We start from the raw sequence: 24,558 nt of genomic DNA, 5'->3' as shown, positions 1-24,558 counted from the left end.
GGTCCATGGAGAAGACGGGAATCAGTGCTTGAGAAACTCTCTGCCTCCCCCCTGTGGATCTGAGAGCCTGAAGGCATGCCTCACGGTTCGAATTGTGAGAGAGGATGTGCTTTCTGGGTCCTGAGCAGCTGGGGTCCTGGACAGAACAGTTGTCGAGGATTTCAAGGTGATTTCACGCATGTGGGGAAATCTGTCCTCTCCGGAGACCCCAGGGTTCATCCCACAATTTCATAAACACGGGACAGGATCTGATGTTGAAGGATTTGCATTTCAGCATAAAGACGGCTGCTGTCCGTTATGTCAGCCACCGCGCTAGGAACTCTGTGACACAGAGACTTATTTCCTCATGACTCTGGAGGCTGGACGCCAGAGACCAAGGGGCAGCCAGTGCTGGTTTCTGCGGATGCCTCTTTGTGGTGTGCCGATGGCAGTGTCCCTTCTGGGTCCTCTTGTAAGGACACTGGTGACACACCAGTCACGTTGGATTAGGACCTGGGCATGTGACCTCATTTTGACTCATTTTGGCTCTTTAAAGACCCCGTGTTCACATGCGGCCACATTCAAGGAGTTAGGGCTCCAACCTCTGAATTTTGGGGAGGGGGACACAGCTCAGTGCATAGTGGTGCTCGCGAGAAATTATGAGATAAAACCGTAAGGCTGACATTCAGGGATTTCAAACCCTACATAGGAACCTTAATTATGCCAGGTACGTCCTGGTCGGCTTATCTGATTCTTATCAAACTTGGGTTTTATTCTGATCTCACTATACCCAAGCACCCCTTGTGTGTGTGTGTGTGTGTGTGTGTGTGTGTGTGCTGTTGTTGTTGTTGTTGCTGTTGTTTATTGTGTGGTTTTTGTTTTTTTGGTTTCTGTTATTGTTGCTGTGTTTTGTTGTGGTTTTGTTTCCTACAGAGAAGTTGCTTTCTCCTTTCGGCAGGGATGATAATTAGAATCGCCTTGCTTGCAGATGGCTCTTCCCACAGCCGTCCCCACCACGGGGGCTGCACAGTGGAGATGCTGGCAGAACAGTGTCCGAGTTGGGGGTCAGCCCCATCCAAATCAAGAGCAACGAGGAGGAGGAAAGGTCGTGACTTCATTGGAAAGCATTTGGTGTTGAGCACCCTGGAGCTGGGACCAGAGCGGTGTTGTCTCTGTGTCCTAGGGGTCTCAGCCTTGGGACAGAGTTTCCAGTAAATGACGTGGAGCCAAAGTAAAACAAGAAACTACACAAAATCAAGTACAGGCCATTGTAGATTGAGGTCCACTGGGGGAAGGGTTTGGGAAGAGAGAGGGCAGAGGTTCAGGTAAGAAGTTTGGGGGGCCTAGGAGCTGGAAGGTAGGGGGAAATATATGAGGGAGATGCCTCCATGGTCCCATTCATTCATCACCAGGTTATTGCAGAGAGAAAGGTCACAGAAAGTCTTTTTGGTGACATTGCCTTTGACAAAAGGCCATGTGAGGTGACTGACCAAGCAGTCAAAGTACCCAGGCTGGGATTGTTGGGGGGTGGCGCGAGGGGACCATCCATGCAAAGGCCCTGTGACAGCTGTGTGCACAACAGTGAACTCAGGTGCAAGCCACCAAAGACCATTTACGTGGTCCATGTGGATTTAAATTTGTTTTAAATCAGCTCTCCACATTTAAAATTACAACTTTTTCATGACTCACTAATTAATGTGAGCCCTTACAGCATCGTTTGTGTAGGTCAAAGGTGCGGGACTGAACAGTCCTGGGTGGGACACATGCCTTCCTGCCAGACTCAGCCCGGCTGGCCTCCACACTCAGTCCTGCCACCAGCCTGGCCTTGTGCACAGATGAACGCCAGGCTCTTGGAGCACACACACTTTAAGGATTATAGCTGTACGGCAGCTGAGCTGGTATGGGAATTGTCATCCCTATTTTACAGATGAGACAACCGGTTCTGCTTATGGGCTCACAGTTCTCCAGGCGAGAGCCACAAATGTTTAATGGCAATGTGGTCAAGTTTTAAAAACTAATGCTGAGTAGGGACATCTGGATGGCTCAGTTGGTTGAGCGTCTGACTGGTGATTTTGGCTGTCCTGACCTCACGGTTGGGGGATCAAGCCCTGCATTGGGCTCTGTGCTGGACACGGAGCCTGCTTAAGATTCTCCTTCTCCTCCTCTCTCTGCCCCTCCCCCCGAATCGTGTTCTCTGTCTCTCTCTCTAAAAAAAAACAAAAAAAAACCAGAACAAAACAAAACAAAACCATAGTCCTGAGCAAAAAGAATCAGAGAATTATGAATCTCACAGGATGCAAATTAAGGATCCATGCACTAGGGCATCTGGGTGGCTCAGTGGCTTAAGCGTCTATCTTCAGCCCAAGTCATAATTCCAGGGTCCTGGGATCAAGCTCCGCATCGGGCTCCCTCCTCAGCGTCTCCCTCTGCCTGCCACTCCCCACTGCTTGTGCTCTCTATCAAATAAATAAATAAAATCTTACCCAAAAAACCAAAAAAGAATACACATGTGAAGATCTATATGCATTTTATAAACACGCAGGAAAGAGCATGAAGCTCATTAGAATTGTTCTGGATGGAAGGAGAAGGAATTAGAGAATGAGAGCTGGTTTTGGGTGGGAATGAGGCAAAATCAGGTCCCGTTGTGTTTCCATTTTTGTTCCAGCTGTGAACTGGTTCCACTTTCTCTCTACTGAAAATAGTCCTGGATTTGAGCCCAGGCACCGACAGCAGCAGGCCACAGAGGAAGAGAGGGACTGCTGCCTCCCTCCCGTTTGCCTGCCTGAGCTGTGGGTCCGCTGAGCACGCTTGCCCCAGCTACCAGGGGAGGGGGCCCTGTATATTTGTGGGTAACATAAGAGAAGGCAATATCTTGCAATATGGTGCCAGGCAGTGCATAGAGAATGAAAGTTGAGAGTCTACCCTGAGGCTCCTTTGTACTGTCCCAAATATCTATGGACTCCAGTATGAAGGTTTTGCTATTCTAAGAGCTTATTGCGGTAAAATGCAGTGTCAACACAATAGGAAACAGGTAATAAGACATTTCTAAGAACCAGGTTTCAGAAAGGATAGGCATCCCATTAGATCCCTAAGAGCTGAGAACAAACAATCCTAAATTCCAAATTTTTTATAGATATATCTAAACTTTTGCTAGTACAACAAGTATGATATAAATTTGTGTGTGTCCATGTGTTTTAGTGCTCTCTCTGGCTGTTTGTATTCTTTAAAATCAGAAGAGTCTCTCTTTTGTGTAATGCAATTTTACCAATGGTTAGTCTATAATTTAAAGTAAACATATTGGTTATTTTCTCTAAATATTGAAATGGACAAGATAATTGGAGTCTCAAAAACTTGCAATCATTATAAGCATAGTAAATACATTTCATAATGATTTCATTATTCTGTTCATAAGTTTTTTATTATTCATTTGAATCTTGTAAATATGAGCCATTCTGCCCAGACCTTAGTATCTGCTTAACATCAGATTTTCTCCAAAGAAAGCCTCAGAGTGCACATATGCCAAGGGCATGTATTCCTCTCCCTTTAGAAAGAGGCTTGGTGTCTTTTTACAAATAAAATTTGAGTTTTATCACAAGTAGTTTTATAGATTTTGCACTCTTCTGTTACACTGGATTTCTTCCGAAGTTTAGTTTCTTGGGAAGATGGTCCATTACTCTGTTAAGGCAAGGTTGGATGCTAGAACTTGTTTTTTTGCTTTGTTTTTAAGATTTTATTTATTTATTTGTCAGAGAGAGAGAGAGAACATAGGCAGGTAGAGTCGAAGGCAGAAATAGAGGGAGAAGCAGGCTCCCCACTGAGCAAGGAGCCTGATGCAGGACTCAATCATAGGACCCTGAGATCATGACCCAAGCCGAAAGCAGCCGCCTAAACAACTGAGCCACCCAGGCATCCCTTGAACTTGTTTTATAAGCATTAATGCACAGTTTTCTGTGGATCTTTTTGGTTTCTTTGTACTTCGGCCCCAGGGCCCTTTCCCATCCTGAAGGCTTTTCTCCTTTGCTGGCACCAGGACATAATAGGAGCCCTCATTCCGTGAGACTCACACACTCACACAGTGTTGTAGGGTTAGAGAAAGACAATGCAGATTTTCGTACAAGGCAGGAGTCCTCTCCTCTTAGAACTGTCTCTCAGGAATGTGTCTGAAGTCAGGGAGACACCGTCCTCACCATGAGGCCCATTCCGAGTGAGAGGGCTCTGCGGCCTCCACAGGCCACTTCCCTGTTTGCCCGTGAGCACATGTGTGTGTATGCCTGCACACATCTGTTTCAACAGCCTTCCTTCTACGACCCTGTCAACATCATGCCCGACATTGTCCACATGCAACAACCACAAACACATGTGAACAAAACTGACCCCAGAAGAAAGAGAGTGGATAAATAAACCAAAAAATCATACAGCTTTTTATTTTTAAGGATTTTATCCATTTATTTGACAGAAAAAGACACAGTGAGAGAGGGAACACAAGCAGTGGGGAGGGGTAGAGAGAGAAGCAGACTCCCATTGAGCTGGGAGCACAATATCGGGGTTTGATCCCAGGACCCTGGGATCATGACCTGAGCCAAAGGCAGCACTTAACCAACTGAGCCACCCAGGTGCCCGAAATCTTACAGCTATTAAAGATGATTATATACAGCTCTTCTTAACATGGCTATATTTGATATAGTTATTAACAAAATTATTATCCATCAAAAGTTAATTTTCTCACTCAACAAGAGCTTCCAAATTCTCCCAGCAGCAAACGCTACCAAGCTGTTAAGCATGTCAGTTTAATCATGAGCGGACTTCACAGAGGGCAGCAAGGATCACGCACGCTCGCTCTCATGCCATGAAGTTCAGGTTCATTGGATTCCAAAACTGGATGAGAAGCTGGGGAAAAAAGCTATGGAGAAAGAAAAGAAAAGCGAGAAAAAAGCACAAAGTTTATTTGCTCACAGATTTAAATATGAGAATCTTGACATCAAATATTAGCATATAAAATTCAATGATGTTTAAAGGAAACAAGACTGTATATCATGACCCAAATGTATTTATTCCAGGGATGTGGGGTGGTTTAAAAATATTAGAAGGTTTTAAAATGTCATATGCTGTGTAAAAAGCCAAGGGGAAGAGAGTCATCATAGTAGGTGCAGAAAAAGCTTCAAGTGCAGTTCTTGATTCAATTCAATTTCAGCAAACAAAAATTTTAGTAAAATAGGAACGGAAGCGAACTTTTTATTCTGATGAAAGCTATCTACCAAAAAAAACTATAGTAAGCCCATTCTTAATGGTGACATATTGAAGGATGCCATTTAAGATCAGGGAAGAATAAAGCTCCTCTAATTCATGTTCAGTTCAATACCTGCTCTCCCAGCCTGCGTAGAAAGAGACATAAGGAAGTAAAAGTATAAGGATTACAACAGAAGCCACAAAACTCCCATTATTCTCAGATGATGACTGCCTGCAGAAAAAAAAAATTAATTAAAGTATTAGAAAAACACAACAAAATTTCTAGACATACATCATGAAGGCTTTACATATACAATAAACAGCATGTATAATGGGGAGGGAGGGGCAGAAGGAAAGAGAGAGAGAATCCCCTGGCGGACTCCGTGCTGGGGTGAAACCCAATGCCAGATCATGACCTAAGCCAAAACCAAGAGGGACACGTAACTGACAGCCACCCAGGCATGTCAGCATGGGTAGTTTTTTAAAATTGTATGTAGTATGGTAAATACTGTGTCTTTACAGTATTGTAATTTTGTAAAATTTATAATATTTGCACAATTTTGCAGTACTGTAAATTGTAAATAAAGAAATACCCTTTATAATAGCAGGATAAGACATAAGGTTAGGACAAAGGAAGGTACCAAAAGACCATAAGTTGTGAAGATTCTTGGGGAGGAAATACACAGGATTTGGAAGCCCATCCGACGTCCTCGCTGAATGAGGGGTGTGCTGTGCTCTGGAGAGGGAGGCTGAGCGTCAGAGCCCAGTAACACCCGAGTAAACATCTGGCTGGGTGTGTTTTTGGCACTCAGTGAAGCTGAGCCTAAGATTTACGGGGGCCCAGAAGAGCCAAGGGAAAAAGTCTGAGAACAGCGTGGCGGGGTCGTGCCCCATCCAACCTCCAGCATTGTGTCCAGGAGCAGCCAGCATAGCTCAAGCCGGACACGGCGGAGCACAGACCAGAGGGGACCGCTCAGAACCAGCCCGCGGGGACTGGGATTGTCTTCCCTGCTCCTTCTGCAGCTTCTCTGATCTAACGCAGGTGACCTGGTAGGAAAAGGAACAAAAAATGGTTTTTCACCGGAAGGAAACAGCAGGGGAGCGTCACAAATGCAAGGTGACTCCGCATCCTTAGAAGTCAGAAATACGCATTAAAATCCCGCCGGGGACATTGTCGGTCCGGTCCGATGATGTCCCCTGCACTGGCTGGTGTCCCGGACGCGGAACCAGAGGAGCTCGAGGCCGCGCTGCCTCGGACACGGCCTCCCCATCCCCGTTCTGTGACCGGACATGAGTCCCAGGCGCTGTCCTCCAGGGCACCGGGGGGGTTGGGGGGTTGGGGGCGGGCAGTGCGGTCTGGCTCACGACGAGGGACAAGCAAGAGGAGAGTGGACAGCCTGTGGTCTGCGGGTGGGGCCGTCCAGTGAGGTGGCCAAGTGAACTAGATCTACACGGAAGCCTGGGTCAGAAGAGCAGGAGGACAGCTGGGAGACAAAAAGCAGGTCCGTGGAAAATACACAGACAATGACGCCGTTCATCTCGAAACAGCTTCTGTTCATGTTTAGAAACGTGCAGGGGATGCCTGAGTGGCTCCCTGGGTGAGGCCGCGGAGGCTTGATTTCGGCTCAGGTCACCACCTCAGGGACATCAGATGGAGTCCTGTGGGGGGGACGGTCTGCGCCCAGCATGGAGTCTGCTTGAGGATCTAGTGTCTCCCTCTGCCCCTCCCCCCACCCACATGGGCACTCTGTCTGTGTCTCTAAAATAAAGAAATAAATCTCAAAAAAAGAGAAGAAAAGAAAAGACAGAAAGAAAGAGAAAGGAAGGAAGGAAGAAAGAAAAGCAAAATGATACCACAGATTACGTGGGACTTTGTATGGAAGATTATGTGTGGTAGAACTCTGCAGGGGTAGAACCACGTGCGCCACGTGGCCTCCTCCAAGCACCGGGAGGGGATAGAGCCACCCACTGAACTGTGAGGTGGACATATCATGATGTCCGCCCTCTTGTGGGGCTTGAACCCCGAACACGTTTGCATTACGAAGGCAGCGCTCCAAGGTCGTGGTGGGCCTGGGTGGAAAGGGCGATACGATCTTCTTGTGTGGAGGTCGGAGTTCTACCCTGTGCGTCATTCTGTTCCTCTCTAAGGCTGAGTGCAGAGCTTTCGCCAGTTCAGGGAGACCCGAGAAAGCTCTTAGGGGACATCCTCATAGGCTGCTGGGGGGGAAGTTGCCTCGAATTCCTGCGTACACGTGCCTCAGGTCAGGTGCGATCCAATTTCTTGTCCAGGGTCAAAGTCACTCATGCCCCGGACGGCTCACTGTTGCTTACTGACAGAGTCTGTCTTTGACCTTTTGTAGAAACAGCACTTGAATGACTCTCCTGCGTAAATCTGGCCTCTTCCCTCCCTCCTCGCTGGTGAGCCACATCTTGCCTCAGTCTTTCGTCGCCCGGTTTTATCTTGTAGACTCTCATCATGTCGTATTTGCTTTCAAGCATACGTGACCATCAGACTGATATGTCTTCTCCAGTTTGCCCTTTGGACAGCCTGTTTGCCATCACACTGCTGCGAGATGGTGTCCGCGCCGGCCAGACCAGGCAGAGAGGCCATTATCGTAAAGCTCAGACCTCCCGTGCCAGCCCAGATACGAGATCCAACCCAAGCTCTCTGGGACCGTCACTGTGTCCGGAGTCTGAGGGCGTCTCATGTGGGACGACCTTCTCACCTTTAGCTTCTGTGCATCCCCCACACACTTGTGAGGCCAGTGCTAGGTCTGGACCGAGAGCAGGGATGCGTGCGCCCCTCCTAGCTTTCCTCTCCTGACATCCGTTCACCGGCTCTGCAGACACCAGTTGGGTGTCCCATACTGGGATTCCATTCCAACGCTCAGTATCTGGAATTATCGCAGACCCCACAGGTAGATGGGCTCCATTTCACAAGTCGTGGGTCCGAGGGGCCCGTACTTCTATCCAACTTCTTGTAAAGCTGGGGCCTCCCAGGAATCCCCTGCTCCTTCAGACTTGATAATCTGCTAGAATAGCTCATAGGACTCAGGAAGGCACCTCTCTTAGGTCTACCGATTTATTTTTTTAAGAAAATTTTATTTATGTATTTATTTATTTATTTATTTGAGAGAAAGAGAGAACATGAACGGGAGGAACAGAGTGAGGGGGCAAGCAGACCGTCGCTGAGCAGGAAGCCTGATGACCAGCCAGCTCTCACGACCTTGAGATCATGACCTGAGCCGAAACCAAGAGTCAGACACTTAACTGACTGAGCCACCCAGGCACCTCATTTACTGATTTATTATAAAGAAAACAAGTGTGTGTGGAGGACATGGAGCTTTCCTGTCCTCCCCCAGGGAAGGGCTCAGTCCCTGCACATTGATGATTTCAGCAACGCCGTTCCTCACTGCATACTTATGATAGATTGAATTGCTGGCTATTGATCACGAACTCAGTCTCAGTCCTTGCCTGTCCCCATGGTTCCCCAGAGGTTGGGCGTAGGGCTCAGCATCTCACCCTCAAATCGACTTGGTTTTTCGGGCCCCCAGCCCCATCCTGCAGCTCCCCAGGCAGCCCTAGTCACGGAGCCTCTCATTGGCCTACGGGAGCCTTTCTTACCCTTCAGAGCTTCCAAGGGTTTTAGCGGCTGGGTGTCAGGAACCCACGATGAAAAACAAGTATTTGTTTTTTTTATTAGCTGGCCCCCTCAGGTGCTTGGAGTCCTGGAGATTAATGTTTTATTGTAATGGAGTTGGGGATGGTGGGCACACAGGTGAGGGACATGCTGACGGGCTGGGCCTCAGGAAGGGTCTCGAAGCAGGTGTGTCTGCGCTGAGCCCACTGGAACAGGGACCAGGAGGGAAGGTCCATGGGGGCCCATTCAAGGGTCTTCCTCATTAAGCACCGTCCTTTGTCCTCTTGAACCAGGGTGAAGAAGAGGACAGACCTGATAGGGGCCTTTAAGCTGGACCCCCTCTACCTGAAGCACAGCCATCAGGACTCAGGTAGGCCAGGAGCCTGGTTTTCTGCGACTTTCTGGGTTTGTTTTCAACAGAGCCGCGTTTCTCCTGGAAGCCAGAGAGGAAGATTCGCGTCTTTGGGGACCAACCTCTGGGAGCCGCTGCTTCCTGGGGTTGGGGGTTACTGAAGGGACCTCTGGCCGCCTCAATGCAGGAGCCGGGGAGGAGCCCATGGGGCTGGGGGTGGGCACCGCATTGCTGTCTCTACGGGTGTGGACCCCTCCTGTGTAGGACCTTTGAGAGCATGACTGCCCTACTGTCTCTCTAAGGGTGTGTCCACTCACACCAACACCACCAGGGGGACACGGGGTGCGCTGGGGGCTCGGGGCGTGAAGTGAAACCCTGATGATGCCTGGGCAGGATCAGCGCGTCCATGTGTCTCTCACCTGTTGGGTCTGTAGACCTGCCCTTTGTGCCCATCATCCCTGGTGGGACCCAAGCCATCTCCAGGCCTGCATCCTGGCTCTGGGCTTCCCGAAGACTGGGGCCGAGAAGGGACATGGCCAGGTGCTTGCGTCATGGTGAGGAGCAGAACATTCCCCAGCACAGACAGAGCAATTCCTAGAAAACACAGAATAGCTCCTTTTGTCTGGCTGCTGTCCTAGGTCACAGCCAAACGTCACATCGTCAGTTAGTACAGATCGAGCCACGAGGGGTGGTGAGGGAGTGGAAATATAGATTCCTCTGAGATGTTTTTTTCCATTTTAAAAGGTTTTATTTATTTATTTGAGAAAGAGAGAAAGCACGAGCATGGAGGAGGGGCAGAGGCAGAGGGAGAAGCAGGTTCCCCACTGAGCAGGGAGCCAGAGCTGGGACTTGATCCCAGGACCCTGGGATCATGACCTGAGCCCAAGGCAGACACATAACCCACGAAGCCACCCAGGTGCCCCTGAGATTCTTACCAAAGAAATAAGAATCAAATATTTAGGAGAATGATCCCAGACAGCAATAGAAAAAATTTTTTTTTTCCTTTTGAAAAGCATGCAATGAAAATTTTCCAAATGTGAATAGTACTTACAGTTGTAATTACATGTGAATTTTCTTAATTTGCTCTATATTTTTACAGTTTTAAGAACATACTTAGAACTGTTTAGGAATTGTTTTCAGGTGGAGTGCAGACATGTATCCCCGTTGATGCTTGCAGACCCCACACTCTGCTCAGATTTGCTTAGGACCTAAAACTGCCCTAAAAAATACAAGTCTAGATTGTAGAAATGGAACTGGCATGAAACACTGAAATTCTGAAGTGATTGCCAGGCTCCCATATTACAAAAAAAAAAAAAAAGTATCTCATGTTCAGATAATAAAAATCTTTGCAATCGCGACAGTTAAAATGCAAAATGTTGCCCTTAAACAATGAAGTGACTCTTGGAATGAGGTTGAACGAAGGACATCCGAGGACGGCTCAAGGCGTACGGACACATATTTTATGTTGCTTCTATAGGAAGCCTGTTTCTTCTTCTTCTTCTTCTTTTTTTTTTTAGGAAGCCTGTTTCTTACTGGAGTATTTGCTGTGGCTGTTAGAGATGAAAAATATTAGTTACTTGTGTTTTCCCCTAAAACAAAAACAAAAACAAAAAAACCCCCAAACCCACAAAGCTCTCTAAGTCAACAATGATGGTGGCCCATTTTGGGTTTCACAAGTAGATCACCAAGATCAGCTTTACGGTTTTATGGCCAGCGGATGTAAGGGCATTTTTATCCACACAGATTCAGCCCTAGTGCCGCTCGGCCTCCCATTCCCTGAAATGAACCGTGTTTAGAATATTCTACAGGGCATTTTAAAAAGATCCTTCCTATGTAATAAAGAAGACTCCTCAACCCTCTCAGGTTGTGGCACTCGGCTCGCTAGGCTGCCGCAGCCTGCTGCCCCGCTTGGAGGTCATTAGGACGCCCCCTGCTCATCAGGGGGCCCTACACAAAAGCCTCCTGCTTGGTGAGGTCTTCCCAGATCTCTCCACTGGAGCCGAGCCCTCCCGTCCCTTCATGGCCCATGAGTCTCGTCACGCGGCCTTCTCGCTCACTGGCTTCATGTCTGTTGTCCCACTGTGTCCCTGGAGCCTCATACCCAGTCGTCCTGCGGCTGGAACTCCAGTGGACCCTGGGGATGGTGGTCGGCAGCAGCAGTGGGAGCGGTCGCCGTCCCAATGCGTCCCTGCTTCTGCCTTGGTCTTTATACATTCATCTCCTTGGACACTTGTCAGCTGGGGCAGCCGGGCATGGGACATGGAACCGGGACCCAAATAAGCAGGATTTGTATTTTTTTATGTGATAGAAAATTCTGTCACACAGGTGGCCATGCACCTGTTGCATAGATTTTTCCAGATAAACTCTTTCACTAAAAAAGCTGTACCTTTGGAAACAAGAAGCATGAAGGGTGAGCCCAGAAGTCCCCAGAAGCCCACTGCCCAAGTGCATGGGCTGACATCCTGCGGCGGCGTCTCTTGCCAGTCCCGTGGACGCGTGGTTTGTTTCTGCTGCGTTTACAGCACGCCATTGACACAGGGAGGAGCTGCTCACACCCCATCCCTCCTATGTCGTTGCAAAGACTGACTAGGCACGTGATGCTTATTAAGAAGTCAGCTTCGTGAGGACAGCTGCGGTCGTAGGACACTGTTGGCACAGGGTCGTAGGACACTGTTGGCACAGGGTCTTGCATTCCTCGTGTTCACAGCAGACCCGTGTCAGGGCAGCTCCTAGCCGGACCCGGTCTTCAGCGGGTCCTTAAAGACACAGGGCCACCGAGACGTAGGCTCCTTCTCTCACTTACCTTGGTGTTTAGCCACAGAAGCTTCTGCATCGGAAACCCACTTCGCGCTCTAGTGCTGCGTCTGGTGGAGTCGTCCCTGAAGAAGGAAATGTCCTCTGTCCTGCTCTGTCTGTGTGGCGGCCACTAGCCTCACGTGGTTCGTCAGCCCTCAAAACGTGGCTAGGCTGACCGAAGAACTCTGCGTTTGAGTTTATTTCGTTTTGATTCGGTGTAAACGGCCCTGCATGGCTCGTGGCTGTGGCGATGGCGCAGGGACGTGAACTAGACAGGAGGGTCACAGGTTTGCCTTCACCCAGGACGTCTTCACCCACGAGGTCATCTGCGTTTCTAACAGGCTGTTGCCGAGTGCTCATACATGCCACATAGGTGTTTGCTATTCTGTGCATCTACGCGCCCCTGCCGGGTGCCCCTGCTGTCGATGTTTGTTTGACAACTTTAGATCCCTTGGAAATGTAAGGTACACCGCTCCGCGGAGCGGGGAGGAGGCGTGTGCGAGGGCACGGTGACGGCATTCGGAGGATGGCTGTCCCACCTGCCCTCTGGGGCGGCGGCAGCCCTGTGATGGCCAGCCACCATGGCTCTTCCTTGGGGAAAGGGAGACACCGATGAGCCCCAGCATGCCTCGTCTGGACCTGCACTGGGGGATCGGATGTGCAAAACACAGGACTGCCACTCAGGTTCATAATTCCCAGCTGATCGCTGACCTAAGACCACCGAGCAGCAACGCCCATCCGAGACTCTTTGCTGGAGTCCTGCCCCTGACTAGGTCCTTGGCTCTGGAGCTTTACGCACAAGGGGAGACTGATGACAAGCCAGACATCTGAAGCCATTTGAATCCAGGATGAAGGCATGAATCCAATGGTGACTCACCAGCATCTGCTCTGTGCCAAACTCTGGACTAAGGTCCAGGCATTCAGACATGAACACGCATCACAGGTCTGATTCGTGTCTTATGATCTAATCATTCTGTAGACCACAAACCCACCTCCCTGTGCATGAACTAGAGTGCAATGAAGGCTCTACAGATCTGAGAGCCAAAGTACTACTGGGCAAGAGAAGAAAGCTTGGGTTTTGTGCTGACAGAAGCAGAGAGAGTGAAGGAATGGGAATCCACTCGTACCCCAGCATTTCCAATTTGTTCTGGGCACCCTGCCCTCTGGAAAGCCCCTTGAATCTGTCACCATGGAAAGTGCCACAGAGCACACCCAGCCCAGCCCTCCGTGGTCTCACGTCTGGTGCAAGAGATGACGGATGAGACACAAGAAATGTATCTTGAAAATGAGAAGGATGGGGCATGTAATCAACCAAAGTGTCTAATGGCTTTTTTTGCTTGTTTGTTTCTCTTTTCCAGGGCTTATCACCGACTATAGGGTAAGTGGAAGATATCTCTTGCTGAGTCCAGGTCTCAGGTAATGGAAAATGTGAACCCAGTGTTGGGTGTTGTCATGGGCTGTCATTTCTGCTGTCCCCAGTTGTGCTCAGGATCAGAGTCATGCTAGAGGACACCTTCTCCCTGGGTCCTAACTAGCAAAACAAGCCAGGAGGTGGACAGCTCTGCTCAGCCCACCGGCTCCAGGTCTTGGGTTAGGAGGAAATGATCTTGCCTGCCCCTCCAGCAAGAGGTAGGAAACTCTGCATTCAGTCTCCCCATGAGGACGGCACCATCCTGACGGCCAGCCTCCTTTCTCAGCCAGGAGCTATGTGCTGCACTGAGCTTCTCACAGATGAGCAAGGCCCCCTTCCTCCCTCCCAGACCCCAAGGCTAGCGGGGAGACAGGGCACAGATGGCCACACACACCAGGACAACCGTTCTGCACACCACTGGGAGCTGCTGTTCTGGGACAGATCTCCATTGTGTTGCTTCCTTTCTAGTGGCTCTTTCTGACCTGAGTGAAAATGTCCCAAGTCCTCAGCTAGCCCTTGGTAGTCCAGCTTTTCCTTATGCCATTTCGAATGCCCTGTGATAACGAAGTCCCAGGCGTCGTGTGCTGCCATCTCACGAATTATATGTCATGTGTGGACAGTTTTCAGTGGGTCCACCTGCTGATCCTGAAGGACCTGCGTCCGGGCAGCAGCCGACCCTCACTGACGTTTGCCAGGCACAGGAGGTCCTCCTGGATAAATGTGCATCCTGTGCTACTGCAACCCCCAGCAGGAGGCAGGGGAAGGCACAGGGGCATTCTCAGCAGATGTTTCACGCGTAATGAATAAACAGATGAAATTTACAGAGGATCAGATTAGAAGGACGGGGGATTATTTTGGAGCCTAGAGTCTTCTAAAAACTGATGCACTTAAGTTAGTCCTTAGAATAGCATCTCCACAAAGTAGGAGAGGTCACATGGGACAAATGCAGGGCATTCCCGCCAGGAAAGAACACACAGAGCCGGAGTGTGGGAGCCTGTGTCTGGGCCCTGGCCATGCAAAGGGCCTGGGGCACCAGTCTCACACTATGAGTGTTGTTCCTTTCATCCCCTTATCACAGGCACAAGTGTCACCTACCTCCCACCTGACCCTCTCCCTGTGCCACAGCCCTACAGGGCCCCTGACCCCATCCTACAGGCTTACTACTATCTTAGCTGGAATGTAGGGACGTCTTTCCTTTTCGACATGCTCTGGAGCTCTTTTAAGGTTTCTTCCTTTAGAATGAATTCTGGACAAATGCCATGGAACCCAGGCGCTTCCTTGACAAGGGAGTGTTGGGCTCAGCAGACGAAGAGAGAGAATATCATAGAACATCATCATTTTGTTCAAAGACATTGGAAGCCCCAGTCTGAGGGGGTCACAGCCTCCAGGCTATGGAGGAGACCCTGGGATTCTGGGCCGTCTACCAGGATAGTTCGGGAAGTGTAGGATGCAAAGGGTGAGCAGCCCCTTGGCAGGGCTGTGGACAGTCAAAGGGACAGTCAAAGGAGAGGGACATGAGGACAGTCAGCACCAAGAGGAGGGAGCTGGGAACACCTTGCCAAGGGGTTTTACATCCTGTCTGCTCACGAACGCAGGCCGAAGATGGAAAGGTAATGCCATTTGCCTTCAATGTACCTGGTCTTGGACAAAGTGAGCATCGTTAAACCCATTTCACAGATATGCGTGCACTACGGGAAGGTCCAGTCTGTGCCCCCCTCCCCCCTGGAGCCCCGCATCCCCCAGGCCCATCTGGAAGCTCCACCCCACAAGGGAAGGTCCGGGGAACAGAGAGGAAGCCTGAGCTGCCTTTGGCATCTTCCTTGTAAATGCCAGAATGTGACTATTTGGAGAGTCACAATGAAGTGTCCCTGCTCTGTGGTCCCAGACGGCCCCATCACCCTGCCTCCCTTCTGGGTCCCTTCTTGATGGCCTTAGTACATTTATAACCATCAGAGAGCCCCACAGCCGGAGGAGTGCTGACCTGCTGCAAACTGAGGACAAACTAAGGAGACCTCGTTTGAGGACCAGCACATTGGGGCTGCACTTTCTAGTGACCGTTTCTGTTGCTCTGGGAAGGGGTGCCGGGACATCACAGGGACCACACTGGGCAGGAGGTGTGGGTTTTGGCTTCCTACCTTCCTCCTTCCCGCAGATGGAGTGGCCAGCAAGGAACCCTCTCGTGGCCCTGCTAGGTGGTGAGCTCCATCCAGCGCGCACCCCACAAACATTTGCTCCGTGAACACGGCGCCTCCCCAGTAGCAGAGTCTTCCATCCTCATCTGTCTTGTTGCCTTGCAAAGACTCTAGCTGCAGACTCTGCTCACCCCATCGTCAGCTTTCCCATCCACAGTGGCACGTGGCGGCTGGCCAGGGCACCTCCAGGGAGTGAGCTGCCTCGAGAGAAGCAGGTGCCTCCTGGGCCTGAGGAAAGCTCTCGGCACTTTGCTCCCTGATGCAATGTTTTCTGTTCTCTTTCAGCACTGGCAGTTGCCTCTGGGCCGGAGGTTTCGCTCTCTGAAGATGTGGTTTGTTTTTAGGATGTACGGAGTCAAGGGACTGCAGGCCTATATCCGCAAGGTGATGGTGCTTTCTTTATGTATCTGGGTCATATTGGGAAGCTTTGGAGACTGCAGAAACAAAGGAAGATGTCTGAAGAAGCAAATATCTGATAGTTAGTTTGGCCTACTGAGGTTAGGATCTTTAGAAGACAGTCAGTGCATGATTACGGACCTTCTGGACACTTTCATGAAGATGATGGCTGTCAGGTCCAGGGGATTGCAAAGGGAATGCTCCCCACGGCCGGTCCCCATGGTCAGTCCCCCAGCAGGGTCAGGCAACGGTGGCTGGGCAGTGGCGAGAGCTCAGGATGTCTGGTTCCCAGACAGCTAGCACAGGAGTCTTGGAGCTGCTGGGGATGGATGGCCTCTAGCCTGGGGGCGCTCTATGCACCCCCCGAGCAGCAGCGCACGCATGACCTTGGACCTTCCTGGGGAGAGTGGTGTCCCAGCAACCTCTGTCTGAATAAATGAACCACACGGCTGTGATGAGCACTACAAAGTGAGAACCGCTGGTCGACTTCAAGCCCCATCACCCTGCCTTTTATTTCTTTAGCAATCGAGGAAACTGAGGCCAGAGGATGAGCTGGGGACACCCTCCCCCCCTGCCAAGGACCACCCATTTAGCCGGCTACAGACGGCTACTGATTTCAGCTGATTTCTGCCGTGCTGGCCTCCTTCCTCAGCCATGGTGCTGTCCTGATGGACAGAGGTCCTTGGGCTTCATGGGGGCAGGGAACCTGTGGTATCTTCGGGGAAAGTGTATGGAAATTATGAGAACATGTTCTCAAATATGATGAGGATTCCGCTTCTGTGGGGAAGGAAGAGAAACGGTTTCTCTCTCCAGATGACTCCAGCTTTAAGCTCCGGGGCCACTGGGTGTGATTCGGCTGCGTCCTGTAAAAACACTCCATGCCTGCTCTGAGCAGACTCCCATCTGGCTTACAGAGAGGGAGGGATGGTCAAAGCCTGTCCCTAGGCAGGTGTCCCAGGTGTGGAAGTGGGGCGACACCTGCCAATGCTAGTCTTTGGTGCCCTCTAGTGGTCATAGATTTATGCTGTGCCTGGGAGCAGCACAAGGACACTGGACACTTGGGGCTGCTCTCGAGTCCCTGAGCACTGTCATGAGAGCACCAAGCCGGTCCCGGGAGGGGGGGCGGGTATGAGCAACAGGTGCACAGACCGTGGCAGGCTTGTTCTCTGTGCACAGACTGTTCGAAACCCCTTTGGGGATCCGTGAACACCTAGTTGTCAAATAAGGTGGTGAATTCAGTGAGAGGAAGGCATTAGTTGAATGTGGCGGGGACTGTCACTCTCATCCCTTGGTGACAACCAGCCAGAGCCCCACAGAAGCCAGAGATTCGGTGATAGAATCACCCCCTTAGTTTCCTTATCTGCAGAGTGGGTACAACCGTGGTGTCACTTGCCATGGGCTGTGTGGGGACAGATATGGTGACAGTGCTGGGGTCACTGTCTCTTAACTCACATGCTTAAATACCCATCACGATGTTCCTTCTGAAATTCTAACCAATTGTTTGGTGGGATTAAAAGTCCCCCAAACAGAAGAACGTATTAGTTGGTGTTTCTCTTTCCTTCCCTTTTTTGGTAAAGATTATTTATTTATTTGATTGAGAGAATGACGAAGGGAGGGACAGAGAGAGAAGCAGGCTGCCTGCAGAGCAGGGAACCCGACTCGGGACTCCATCCCAGGGCGCTGGGATCATGACCCGAGTCAAAGGCAGACACTTCTCCAACTGAGCCCCCCAGGCACCCAGTAGGTGTTTCTCTGAAGACACTAGTCCTTCTGTCAGGGTAGCGAGCTTCTTCCCAGCCTGTGTGGGGATGGCTGGCTGCTGGGTCACATTCACAATTGAGAAAAATGGCTAAGTGAGTGTACATGAATCAGTGGCGTGTCGTCTAGGAAGGTTTTCAGGTGGCTGAGTCCGGAGCCGAGTACTGTCCAGAAACTGAGACAGATGCTCTTCCCTTTCCAGCACGTCCGGCTGGCTCACGAGTTTGAGTGTTTGGTGCGCCAGGATCCCCGCTTTGAAATCTGTGCAGAAGTCACTCTGGGGCTGGTCTGTTTTCGGCTAAAGGTATGTGTGTCTACTTCAGTCTTCATTCTCTTTGATGGTGACAGAGGAGAGATCACTCATCACCTCCATCTCCAAACTGGCATGCTAGGTCCCCAGCAACCAGAGACGTCAGCATGCGTTTTCCCATCTGGGGTTCACCCTCCTGGCCCTGACCCAGCCTGAGTGCCTGCAGAGCCCTGGGCACCTTCCTCCAGGAGCTGTCCGCCCCTCCTCAATCAGACTGAGACTTCTCGCTCGTGTAGACCCTTGGCCCTAGAATGCTCTCCACTTCCTCCATGCACGCATCTCTGTCCCTGGAATACTCTGAGCACTAACCTGTGTGCGGGCTCTGTCCCAGCTCAGCTCCAGGCCCCAGCCCAGACCTGCCAATCTGGCATCTTACGGAGCCCCTCCAGGTTGCCAGGTGCACGCAAGGATTTGAGAAATGCTGGTCTGTGGCACTCTGCAGGCCTGCTGCCTGATGAAGAGGGTGCTCACTGCATTGGGGGAAGCTGGCCCAGAGGGCGGAGGGCACAGGCCATCTCTGCTGGGAATCACAACTACATTTCTGAGACGTCTCGGAAAGGCGCTGAACCCACAGGTGCCATATTATTCTATTTTGTACAAGGGAGACTGGCTGGGAGCCTCACCTGCCCAGGCTCTCAAGCTGGCTGTGCCTTCCGTTCCATTGGCTTCCTTGTTCATGTGCGTGGAGGCCATCAGGAGGAGGGAGGGGACCCCCGCTGCATGGTCAAGGTGCTGTCATCCGCTTACCATATCCTCCCCCTCGCTGGTCCTTGGAGCTTCAAGGTGGTAATGAGAACCAGTCGTGAGAAAGCCTGGGCTCTACAGAGAGAGTGGGAAGCTCATGTTCCTGTGCAGGGCTCGGTGAGGGGGTTGTGAGCTCTGTGCAGAGTGCACAGTGGTGGGGCCTGCCCATGTGCAGGGGACAGGGGACCCTTCTGTCGTGGTAGGGCATGGGGGAAGCCTCAGAGCATTGGCGTCCCAGCGGCTGCGTCCCCAGAGTGGCCACTGACTGTAGGTCAGCTGACGTCAGTGTTTAGGGGGCATGCTTTGATGCCTTTGCCATGGAGAAGACGTTTTGTTTTGTTTTGACTGCCAGTGTTCTGGACGGACTTCTATTTTTTATTTTTCACAGTTTTATTGGGATGTAATCCACACACCACACACCTTGTCCATTCAAAGAACAGTTAGGAGATGAGAGGCGCTGACTACCCCCACAAAGCCGAAATCTGTGTATAATTTCGACTCCCGTCAGACTGAACCTCCAACAGCCTACGGCTGACCAGCAGCCTTGCCCAAAGCACAGGGAGGGGGTCCCCTATTTTGTATGCTGTGTGGATTATACTCTGCGGCTTACCTTAAAGCGAGCCAGAGAAGAGAAAATGTTAGGATGAGAATCACAAGGAAGAGAAAATACATCGGCTGTGTCGCGCTGGATTTATTGAAAAAAATCCACGTGTAAGTGGACCTGTGCAGTTCCTACCGGTGTCTGCAAGGGTCAGCGGCACACGTGGTGAGTTTAGCCTAAGTGTGGGGTCGGGCAGCCGTCACCTCCCCCAGAGCAGAGCCCCCAATGCCATCCTTGGGTGCCCCCAATCTGCTGTCAGGCTCTATGACCCCCAAACCCACCTGCGTGTGGTCCCGACCCCTTTTCTCCCGGGTGGCACAGCGCGTCGCCCCATTCCAGAAGCCCCGGACACTTCGCAGCCAGCAGAAGTGTCCCTCTGTGCATCTGTGTGTTCCTTCCATTCCACTGATCCGGTTTCTTCTCCAGGAAGCTTGTTGTTTGGGCACATGGTTCATGTTTCCATCCTCACGTCTACGGGCTCCTCCTTACCTGCCTGTGCTGTGCTGCCCCGGTGTGGATTTCAAGTCCTCTACTGCATCCGAAGATTCAGATACATAGTGTGATTCCCCTCCCCTCCCCGACCTCCCTCTTCTCTCCTTCCTGCCCTCCCCCTCCACTCCCCCTTCTTCCCCTCCCCCTCCTCTTCTTTCTTTCCCTCCCCCCTTCTTCTCCCCACTTCCTCTTCCTCCCCTCCCCCTCCTTCTGCTGGTCCGCCCCTCCCCCTCCCCTCCTTCCTCTCTTCCTCCGGCACCTCCTGACCCCTCCCCACTCCTTCTTCTCTTAGGTCTTCTCCATGCTTGGTGTCTTACCGTATTTAAGAGAAGACATACCTTGCCTAATCCATTTGAAAATGGGAAGCACATTTTCCTAAATAATGTGTTTTTCATTTCTGTTAAATTTCTTCTGTTAATTTCTGTTTTAATTTCTTCTGAGTCTTTAATTTCTGCTGAGTCTTCCTGGTAAAAATCCTGCTGCTTTGTCTCATATGTCCTTCCGTCTCTAGCCTCATCCTCCAATAGGACAGGCTTTGTCTAGACCCGGGCACATCAAGGGCTTCTGAACTGCCAGTTGTCCCAGTGCCTCTCCACGGGACGCCAGCAGGAGCCCCACTGAGGCCCGCAGCCAGCAGCTGGGAGGGTCTGCACGGGTCCACAGGCCAGTCCCCAGTGTCTGGCGGGTGTTGGAGCGGGACTGGACTCCTCCTCCCACTGTCCTTCCTGCTTCTCAGTTCTCAAGACAGAGTGAGAAGGCAAATGAGAGAGCCCTGGGAGGGCCACAGACCGGGGATGAGAGGCCCACTCCCCTCCCCCCTTTTACGTTTGATGATGGGGCTTAGGGCCCTGCAGGTGCTGCCTGGAAAGAGAAGAAAGTTGACAGGAGCTGGCGGGGAGGACGCAGGAATGGGAGAGGGGCTGCGGGGGCAGCGGCACCCAGCAGGGGAAGGGAACCCCCCCCCCCCCCGGCCTCAGTGTCCGCTGCCTGGCCCAGGAAGCAGGGGCTGCTCCTTCCTAGATGGGGACCACCCCCGCCCACCAATATCCCCTTAGCCCTCCAGTTCCTGGGCAGTTTTCCCAGAGTCTACGTTGACTGTGCTCCGGTTCTGTGTTGCTGAGATTTCTTCTATATGTTTCGGTGGGACCCCTCACTGGTGCCGCTTGAAGCCTTAGTTCTACCGTTTAAGCTCATCAACATGTGGATGTAGCTGAAGCTCATCACATGCCTAGGAAACTCCATTTTTCTTGAAAAGGCTGGTCCGTGAAACAGTCACCTTTGGATAGTAATTCAACCCTGAAGAACCTGTCTTGTAGCGGAGGCTAGAGTCTTTCATGGCCACATCAGTCCCCTTGAGCTGAATTCCTTACCCTGGTAAAAGAAGGGCCAAGGGTGCAGTGGCCTCTCTCACGGATGCAGAGCGGTATTGCCAAAGGCTGGCCTTCCTTGGTGACCCATTGAAGTCCAAGTCCTCAGGGACCTCAGCATGGCCCCTCTGTCCATCTCTGCAGGGGTCCAACAAACTGAACGAGGACCTTCTGGAAAGGATCAACAGTGCCAAGAAAATCCACCTGGTCCCCTGTCACCTCAGAGACAAGTTCGTGCTGCGATTTGCCATCTGCTCCCGCTTTGTGGAGCTCACCCACGTGCAGCAGAGCTGGGAGCACATCAGACAGCTGACCACCGACCTGCTGAGAGCCCAGAGGGACTAGAAGCCCGAGCCGCAGGGAAGGTGCTGCCGGTAAGCCGTCCCCCAGCTCTGCCACTCCACGCTGCTGGCCTGGATTTCCTCTACCTCCTTTTCCAGAGGAAGGATCCGCACCCTGCTATGATCCTTTAGGAACTGAGATGTGTTTCTGCTCTGAATATTTTCTTTCTCTTTCTTTCTTTCTTCCTTCCTTCCCTCCTTCCTTCCAAGATTTCATTTACTCATTTAAGAGAGCGAGAGAGAGATCAGGAGCAGGGGGCAGAGGGCGATTGAGAATCAGAGTCCTGGTTCAGTCTGGTTCAGATGGAATCAGAGGCCTGATCCTGACTCAGGACGGGATCCCAGGACTCCCCCAGATGCCATCATGACCTGAACCGAAAGCAGAAGCTCAACCAACTGAGCCACCCAGGCACCCCACTTTGTTTGCTTTTATATGAGACTATCAATCCTCTTTCCAATTTCCCGTCAGATTTCTTCCATGTTGATGGACACTACTTACTAGTATCACAAACATTTATATTAAACTGGACAATGGCAGATAAATGAACATTAAACATTACAAAGGGAATTTGACGTGACTGATGATTTATGCTTCTCTTTTTCTCTCTCCCCTCGCTTCCCTGTTACCCATTTACTATGACCCATGGCGGATGTGGAACCTAAGTGTATTATGTAATTTATTTTATTGATTGCATAAATTTTTATCTTGTTTGCTCTAAATTTTCACTCTGAATATAGGAAGTAATGCTAAAAAAATCAAGAGTTAAAGATCACATTTCATATATGGCTCCCAGCTGTGAGGTCCAAGATGCAACTTCTCTGTCAAAGCCTGTGCAGAAATACCAGATCCTTTTCCTGGTATGACAAGGAGCTCTCTTAAAGGGGCCCAGCCTTCCCAGAGCCACTCCAGACGTCTAGCTTGAGCATCTCTGAAAGGTGCTGGAGAGAGAGCATAGTTTCACATATTTCCTTTGCTCTAAGATAAGAATGTCTACACCTGTGTGTGGGGCAGGGGGTTTGCATAAGTGCTGTAAGATTTATACAAAACACGGGCACCTGGGTGGCTCAGAGGGTTAAGCCTCTGCCTTCGGCTCAGGTCGTGATCCCGGGTCCTGGGATCGAGCCCCGTATTGGGCTCTCTGCTCAGCAGGGAGCCTGCTTCTCTCTCTCTCTCTCTCTGCCTGCCTCTTTGCCTACTTGGGATCTATCTTTCTGTCAAATAAATAAAATCTTTAAAAAAAAAGATTTATACAAAACAAAACCATCTCAGGCAAACACTCCTGGTTAATATTTTTATGGCCCTATGTTTCCACAAAGCTCACCACAATGTATCATATCAGGATCTTTATTCCCCTGTGTCCCTAACAACAGAGTATCTGTAGTTCTGAAAGGTGAGTGGAAACAAAGTCTCATTCCTGACAGAGGGCACCTGGGAGGCTTAGGTCATGATCTTGTCCTGGGATAAAACCCCGTTTTTGGCTCCCTGCTTAGCTGGGGAGTCTGCTTCTTCCTCTCCCTCTGCCTCTCCCCCTGCTTGTGTTCTCTCACTCTCATATACATAAATAAAATCTTTTTTTTTTTTAAGGTCACAATGACTGTGAAGTCATACATGTTATCAATTCAAAAGATACAAATGGGGGGCGCCTTAGTGGCTCAGTTGGTTAAGTGTCTGACTCTGGATTTGGGGGCAGGTCCTGATCTCAGCATTGTGCATAGTCCTTCTCTGTGTTCTAATGACAGGTATATAAAATACTGATTCTTTAATTTTTTTTTAATACAGCTATATGTTCATATATATGCTTTTAGGCTCTGTGCTGGACGTGGAGCCTGCTTAAGATTCTCTCTCTCCCTTTCCCTGTGTCCCACCCCTACCGCTCCTGCCCCCTCTCTCTCTTAAAAAAGAAACAAAACAAACTGTAAATGGGATTAAATTTTAAAAAAAATATAACAATGAATCATAACACATGTACTTTGGGGGGCCAGGTTAATTTGCAATGAAAACCTGAGTACAAGGGCTTTATTTGTGCTTGCTTGAGATTATCCTACCAAATCCACATGGTCATAACTCCAAGAGAGAGAAGGAACTACCCCCATTTCATGGAGGGTAGAATCTGGCACAGATGCTGGCTGGCATTGGTAACATGTGTCCAAGAGAAGCCAGGCCAGCCTCTCAATCTCGTGGCTCACAGTTCATATCCGTCTATGATGCACAGTTCCCTCCAGCTCACTGGAGAAATAACATATTCTTCTTCTGCATTCTAATGAGAAGTATACAAAATACTGATTCTTTAATTTTTTTGAATGTAGCCATATGTTGACATATATGTTTTCCCTGTAGAGATCAGAAGATGAAAAGAAGTCTATCTGAACACTGGAAAGAGGAGGCAATAGACATTATTCAGGCTCCGAGGACCCAAGCCTGCATGTGACCTCACCCTTCTTTCTGTGAAGTTCTCCAGAAGCTCGTGATTCTATCTGTTCACTCTCTTACCAATGAAAAAATGTGACTCACTACAATCCCGGTGCATGTAGCTTTTATTCATTATTCAACTGTGACTTTTGTTGATTAAGAAATCATAGGTTTTCACACTCTTTAAGTCGTCAGTGGTGGGAGATATTTTACTGAGATATTTTCCTAAGTGTATTATGGGATCTAGGATCGTGGGACTTGAGATTATACCCGTGGTCTTTAAATTGTTCTGGCATGTGGCTCAATGCTTAATAAACTATTTGCAGTGACGTGGTGACTGTGCCTGGTAAGCATTTTTTGACTCTGCATTGTACCCAATTCATTGTGGTAATGTGCACTTAACCTTTCAAAATGGCTGAAGATATGGATGGCATCCTTGGATATTTTTAAAAATATTTTTATTTATTTATTTGAGAGAGCAAGAAAGGGAGAACAAGTCAGGGGAGCAGCAGAGGGAGAAGAGCACAGAGTCTGATGTGGGAC

General features: G+C 50.2%; 1 protein-coding gene across 5 annotated transcripts in view; it reads left to right on the top strand.

Moving 5' to 3' along the window:
• DDC (dopa decarboxylase) overlaps positions 1-24,344 on the top strand; it is a 78,095-nt gene extending 53,751 nt beyond the window's left edge. For all 5 annotated transcript variants that reach the window (XM_059397191.1, XM_059397190.1, XM_059397189.1 and 2 more), the window contains 6 exons: positions 9,139-9,215; positions 13,352-13,371; positions 15,882-15,980; positions 17,953-18,054; positions 21,409-21,638; positions 23,944-24,344. In XM_059397191.1, the coding sequence (XP_059253174.1) occupies positions 9,139-9,215; positions 13,352-13,371; positions 15,882-15,980; positions 17,953-18,054; positions 21,409-21,609 (499 nt within the window). In that variant the 3' untranslated portion in view covers positions 21,610-21,638; positions 23,944-24,344. The remainder of the gene's footprint in view (positions 1-9,138; positions 9,216-13,351; positions 13,372-15,881; positions 15,981-17,952; positions 18,055-21,408; positions 21,639-23,943) is intronic.
• The last annotated feature ends 214 nt before the right edge of the window (positions 24,345-24,558 follow it).

The sequence above is a fragment of the Mustela nigripes genome, chromosome 4, assembly GCF_022355385.1.
Source record: "Mustela nigripes isolate SB6536 chromosome 4, MUSNIG.SB6536, whole genome shotgun sequence".
Classification (NCBI taxonomy): domain Eukaryota; kingdom Metazoa; phylum Chordata; class Mammalia; order Carnivora; family Mustelidae; genus Mustela; species Mustela nigripes.
Note: the sequence above shows the minus strand (reverse complement) of the source record. Positions and strands in the feature narration are given on the sequence as shown.